This window comes from Magallana gigas, chromosome 4 (assembly GCF_963853765.1).
Source record: "Magallana gigas chromosome 4, xbMagGiga1.1, whole genome shotgun sequence".
Classification (NCBI taxonomy): domain Eukaryota; kingdom Metazoa; phylum Mollusca; class Bivalvia; order Ostreida; family Ostreidae; genus Magallana; species Magallana gigas.
Genome location: NC_088856.1, coordinates 14,276,325 through 14,283,042, shown reverse-complemented (window position 1 = coordinate 14,283,042; position 6,718 = coordinate 14,276,325). Strand labels below are relative to the sequence as shown.

Here is a 6,718-nt window from a genome sequence, read left to right as displayed (position 1 = left end):
AATAATAATAATAATAATAATAATAATAATAATAAAACAACAGAATAACAATAGGTCTTTTCGACCGAAAGTCGAAAAGCCCTAATAAAATAACGCATAGAAAATAGCCCTTTAAATCACCGTTTCTTTATACAGCAATAGCAAAAACTGTACTATAGAAAAAGACGAATTCCATTTAAACACTCTCGCTAAAGTCACACATCAGTGAACACACAGGTAACTCTACAGTGAACAATGGTCAAGGTGACTTTATAGGACGACTGCGTAATACTAATAAAAAGGCAAAAATTTACAAATAAACTACACCAAACTAAATAAATACTTACCACGGTCAGCTATCCGTGTCCGCGTCAAATGCTGAACTTGTGAAACTAAAACATGCCACACAGGCTTCTAACACGATACCCCCTTCACACACTAAGCACGTCTTTATTGCTGGACAGCTCGGCCGGGTATAACTTAGCGCCTATTGTTAGCGTCGGCCAAGCACGTTGCAAAGAATTATGGGAAAAATAAAATCGGGTGTGTTCGATATGAACAGTGATTGTCACACACCTCCCCCCTTAAAAAATTGTCCTGCAATTTCAAATAAACAATCACTGAATTTTGAAAATTCTCACGTATTTACAATAAAACCTATATACATACCTGTACTGTCTACTATACATCTCACTGACGACTCAGGTAATCCGCACCCACATTGTCGCTTCCTTTGATTGCAATGATCCTAAAGCAGTATGGCTGAAGCTGCAAAGCCCAACGCATCAGTCTGGAGTTCTCTGTCTTTGCTTTGTTAAGGTAGGTCAGGGGTTGGTGATCAGTTTCAAGTAGAAACTCGCGTCCATAAAGGTACTGGTGGAACTTCTGTATTCCCCACACTACCGCCAAACACTCCTTCTCGATAACAGCGTATGCCTTTTCTCTTGGTTGAAGTTTCCTACTGGCGTACGCTACGGGTAGTTTCTCGTCATCCTCCATCTGTAACAGCACAGCACCTATCCCATCATCTGCAGCGTCCGTGCGTAAAATGAAGGTTTCATTAAATTCTGGCAACTTCAATATTGGCCTTTCTGATAACATGTGTTTCAATGTATCAAAAGCTCGTTGCTGACTTTCAGTCCAAATAACTTTATTTGGTTGGCCCTTCTTCGTAAGATCAGAAAGTGGAATGGCTATCGCAGAGAAATTCGGAATAAACTTTCTGTAGAATCCTGCTAAGCCTAGGAAGGCACGAACCTGTTTCTTGGTTTGTGGTATTGGCGCATTTCTGACTGCATCAATCTTGTCCTGTTCTGGTTCTAGAAACTTGTTGCCAACCATATGTCCCAAACAGTCAATCTTGTCAAATCCGATGAAACATTTTGTCGGTCTGGCCGCAAGTCCCGCATCTCTGAGTCGTTCGAACACAGTCTTCAGTATGTGTAGATGTTCTTCAAAGGTATCTGTAAAAACAATGACATCATCGATAAAGTTTTCTACGCCGTTCATACCTTGAAGTAGTTTTCTCATCATACGACTAAATGTTGCCGGCGCGTTTACAAGACCAAACGGCATTGTCCTGAATTGGTACAATCCGGATGGTGTGGAAAAGGCTGTAAGCGGCTTACTCTCGTCAGCCATCGGTACTTGCCAGTATCCTTTGCTTAAGTCTATCTTTGACACAAACTTCTTTCCGGTCATTTTGGAAAATATGCTTTCTGGACTGGGCATTGGTTCTGCATCAAATACCGTAGCACAGTTCAGTCGTCTATAATCAATGCAAAATCGATTCGTTCCATCTTTCTTCCGAGCTATGACAACTGGAGCTGAATAAGGGGAAGATGATGGCTCAATCCAATCAACTGTAGCATTTTCTGAACTTCTTCTGTAATTGTTTTCTCTGTACTGAACGGAATTGGATATGGTTTCACACGCACAGGTTCAGACGATGTCACAACAATCTTATGCTCCACTAAGTTCGTCATTCCAGGTATATCCGTAAATACATCTGAGAACGAATCACACAGTGATTTAGCAGTTTCCAACTGATCTGGTGTTAGTCTGTCTGCAAACTTTATGTCCTTTGCTGTTTCGGTTTGAGTAACAGGTGGCATAAGAATAGAGTCCTGTTGTTCATCATCATCTAGGTCACTAAAGTCTATGAGTGAAATTGCACATGTTGACAAAACACCACAGTTCAATGTATCTCGTTCAACATACTTCTTAAGAAGATTTGCGTGGAAAGTTTTCAGCTTGCCTCCCATATCGATTTTGTAGTCCATATGTCCTATCTTCTGTATTACACTATAAGGTCCCTTCCATTGCATGAGGAGTTTGTTTGACTTTGTCGGTAGAAGAACCAGTACTGTGTCTCCCTCTTTCATCTGACGACCTTGCGTTTTCCTGTTGTAGTACTTGCGCTGACGTTTTGAAGCTTTCTCCAAGTTTTGGCGAGCTATGTCACATGTTTCTTCCAATCGTGTGCGTAAGTCAAGTACGTATTGATACGTTGTCTTAACGTCCTCGTCAGGAATTTCCTTTGTCCAAAGTTCTTTAAGAATTGTCATCGGACCACGAACAGTACGTCCATAGAGAAGATCAAACGGCGAAAAACCAAGGCTCTCCTGTGGTACTTCACGGTATGCAAAGAGTAATGGGTTGATGTACTTATCCCAGTCTCTTGGTCGCTCAGCACACATCCTCTTTAGCATCTGTTTCAACGTACCATTGAACTTCTCGACGAGTCCATTACACATGGGGTGATACGGAGTAGTAGTAATCCGTTTAAATGACAACAGACGGCTCACTTCTTTCATTACGTCCGATGTGAATTGCGATCCTTGATCTGTTAGCATCTCGATCGGAACTCCTAATCTACTAAAGATGTCTACCAGTGCCTCCGCTACTCGCTCTGTCTCAATTCCAGGAAGTGGAATAGCCTCGGGATAACGGGTTGCGTAATCGACAAGCGTCAGAATGTAACGATTCCCTTTGTCGGTAACTGGTTGCAGAGGGCCTATAAGATCAACTGCTACTCGTTGAAACGCTTCTGTAATTAGCGGCATTTGTCCTAACGGTACTGCAGGTACTTTTCCTTTTGGAATAGTCCGCTGACACACGTCACATGATCTGCAAAACCGTCTAATGTCTGACTGAATACCTGGCCAGTAAAATTCGGACACTACTCTGTCGGTTGTTTTCTTTGATCCCAGATGACCACCCATCAGCGTTTCATGTGCTATCTTCATGACGATAGTTCTGTATTTCCGAGGAACGATTAACTGTCGGAAAAGTTTTCCACTGGACACTTTGGGACTGCAAAATTCTCTGAACAACATTTGCTTCCGTTCACACATTTTTGAAAATCCGCCGTCACTGAAATGTTTAAGCTGTCCACTCTCAGCTAAGCTCCATAACTTTTTTCAGTGTCTCGTCGTTTCGTTGTTCTTGTAAGATATCCTCCGGCGATACATCCCGTATTGCTTCCGGTACTTTCAATGGTTTGTATGGAGACTGTTTCTTTTTCAGTTGCGCACGCGTTTCAACAGCTGCTATGTTTTCAACGGAATGAATCCAGGCTGGATTTGGTTCATGTGGTTTCCTTACTCCACGAATATTACCAAGAATAAGATCGTACGAAGGCGAATCAAAGCACCAAGCATCAACACTTCCGGTAAAGTAAGGAGTATCGACATCAATTCTAGCCACATCTGAATCAATAATACGACCGTCTGCTAACTTGCATCGTTGAGATGTCCCTGTTAGTTGATCATCGTTTACCAGTTCTCTACGAATAACGGCACCACTACAACCTGTGTCTCTTAGCACAGTCACTAGTTTATTGCCAACACATCCCTTCACAACTGGCATTTCCGTTTCACAGAAAGCAACCAAATCACCAACACACGGTAAGTTTCCATGTTTCTCGACGACACTCGCGGCTCCTTGGCGACCTCTACCGCGTCCTGGATATCCATGGTTCCCATTATTGTACGACCCACGTTGAAAATCACTAGGGTAAGTATGTTTCGGTGTTGTTTCTTGTTTCTCGCTCGAATTAAACGGCCTGTTATTCGGACTTTTGCGGAAGTTGCAGTTAAAGGCTTTATGTCCTTGTCGTCCGCACTCATAACACTTCACTGCATTTCCAGATTGGTTTTGTTGCACGGAATCTTTGTACGGCGGTTGTCTATCGGACTGCTGTCGTCTGTCAAAGAGCGGTTTTTGCGTAAGTGAAGAAGATGTCACTGTTCTGGCCTCAGCAAACTGGTCCGCGTATCGCGCCATGTCTTGGATCGAAGTAGGAATCCTCTCCTTTAGGAATAAGGCAAGTTCTTTCGAGCAACACAATAAAAACTGTTCACGTAAGAACAAGTCCTTCAGATCATCGAATGTCTTGTTAGTCTTAGACAGCTGAATCCACCGCTCAAGGTAACTGTCCAGTCTGGCAGAAAATTGCATAAAAGTTTCACTTCCGTCTGGTTTTGAAAATCGGAACTTCTTGCGGAAACCGTCCTCCGTCATGTCAAATCGTTTCAACAGGGCGTTCTTCAACTCGTTGAAATCAAGTGCTGTTTCGGGTGAGAGTCTTGCGAACACATCCAGTGCCTTTCCTTTGAGTAATGCGCTAAGATGAGTCCCCCACGTGTCTTTATTCCATTTCTGCGTTGTTGCGTATATCTCAAATCTTTGAATGTACGCGTCAATGTTGTCTTTCGAATCCTCAAACGGAGGAAGTTTTGGTCCTTTTATCACTTGAGAAGTTTCTTTCTCCTCTTTAGTCACAACACTCGGATTCATGTGAGATCTCTCGAGTTGCAGTTTGTGATCAAGTTCCAGTTCTTCTAGTTTTTGCTGATGTCTCTTTTCTTCTATCAATCGGGCGTGCTCTCGCTCATCATGTTCTCTTGCGGCGCGCTCTTTCTCCATCTGTAGTTTGAAGTCGCGGTCTTTCTCCTCCATCTGTAGTTTGAAGTCGCGGTCTCTCTCCTCCTGTCTCTCGACTCTATGTTTCTCACGTTCGTCCCGCATTCTGGCCTGTTCGTCCTTCACGAATTGTTGAAGGTCTTCATCCTTCATCCCCATCTTGGTCCCCACTTCAAGTAGCTCCAGCATCTCCTTGACAGTAGACATGGTGCATTGACTGACAGACCAACTTACCTCAAAATTATCTCATAAAGGGACTAACTTCTCAACTTTTAACAAAACAATCTGCCTAACGTAATGTACTCACCAAGGGAAAAGGAAACAACGACCTACACTTGCTCTTACATGTACTACAAAAAAGATCAAAAAATGAAAAATAAAATAAACCTTGGCAACTGTTCACTTATAAAGATATCTTGTAGTATCTGGAGGAGTCAACTCATCCCACCGCTGCCACCAATTGTAACGGGATGAGCGGAGGCTACTCCAAACAACAACAAGACATCTTAAATTTAACAAAATTTAATAACAAAAAAAATAAGAGAAAGAAAGAAAAGATAGAAATATAAACACTAAACCACACAAACACTCACACACCTTTCACTCAACAAGAAAAAAATATGATGTTTATACAAATGACCAAAAATAAATTAGAAGAGTGTCCGAATCTCCGGGGCTGTAGTCCTGGACCAACTACGGACAACCACAACTAGAGTAGTTTCGTCACCACAATCATCATCATCACCATCGCCATCATAATCATCGACACTATCGTCAACATCATCGCCTACAACACCATAATCATAAAAGACATCATCGTCATCACCATAATCATCTACTTCATAATCATCACCGACGTCACCATGAACGACATCATCTACATCATCATCATCGACATGACCATCATCATCGTCGTCATCACCATAACATCATCGTCGTCATCAACATGAACATCGCATCGTCATCGACTTCACCATGAACGACATCATCTACACCATCATCATCGACATGACCATCATCATCATCGTAGTCATCGACATCATAACATCATCGTCGTCATCAACATCAACAATATGACACTACAATAAGTGTACAAGTGACACCATAACACCATAATAAAAACAATATTGTATAATACATCATATAAGTATCTCACTGATAGTATCAGACTATGATAATGTATAAATAGTATTATATTAAAGGCAACATCTCAAAATATTGTAAGTATATGGTAACTAAGTTATTTGTTTACAGTAAACAATATGGCGTCTGAGACTTCCGGTGACACACTTCCGCCCAAGTAGTTAGTGGAAAAAGTGACAATAAATTGTAAAATAAAATAACGCATAGAAAATAGCCCTTTAAATCACCGTTTCTTTATACAGCAATAGCAAAAACTGTACTGTAGAAAAAGACGAATTCCATTTAAACACTCTCGCTAAAGTCACACATCAGTGAACACACAGGTAACTCTACAGTGAACAATGGTCAAGGTGACTTTATAGGACGACTGCGTAATACTAATAAAAAGGCAAAAATTTACAAATAAACTACACCAAACTAAATAAATACTTACCACGGTCAGCTATCCGTGTCCGCGTCAAATGCTGAACTTGTGAAACTAAAACATGCCACACAGGCTTCTAACACGATACCCCCTTCACACACTAAGCACGTCTTTATTGCTGGACAGCTCGGCCGGGTATAACTTAGCGCCTATTGTTAGCGTCGGCCAAGCACGTTGCAAAGAATTATGGGAAAAATAAAATCGGGTGTGTTCGATATGAACAGTGATTGTCACAATTATGCTCGT

The 6,718-nt window shown here is 41.6% G+C and overlaps 1 protein-coding gene across 1 annotated transcript; it reads right to left on the bottom strand.

Annotated features, from left to right (window-relative positions):
* Window positions 1–2,097: 2,097 nt before the first annotated feature.
* On the bottom strand, window positions 2,098–6,718 carry LOC117681962 (intersectin-1-like). Its single transcript, XM_066081393.1, has 2 exons — window positions 6,482–6,718; window positions 2,098–5,984 (listed from the first exon to the last, which is right to left on the bottom strand). The coding sequence occupies exon 2, from the start codon at window positions 5,110–5,112 to the stop codon at window positions 3,379–3,381; it is 1,734 nt and encodes a 577-aa protein (XP_065937465.1). The 5' UTR covers window positions 5,113–5,984; window positions 6,482–6,718; the 3' UTR covers window positions 2,098–3,378.

Bases quoted from the DNA above. Each gene is read 5' to 3' on its own strand.
- LOC117681962 (XM_066081393.1), bottom strand. From the start codon at position 5,112: ATGTCTACTGTCAAGGAGATGCTGGAGCTACTTGAAGTGGGGACCAAG.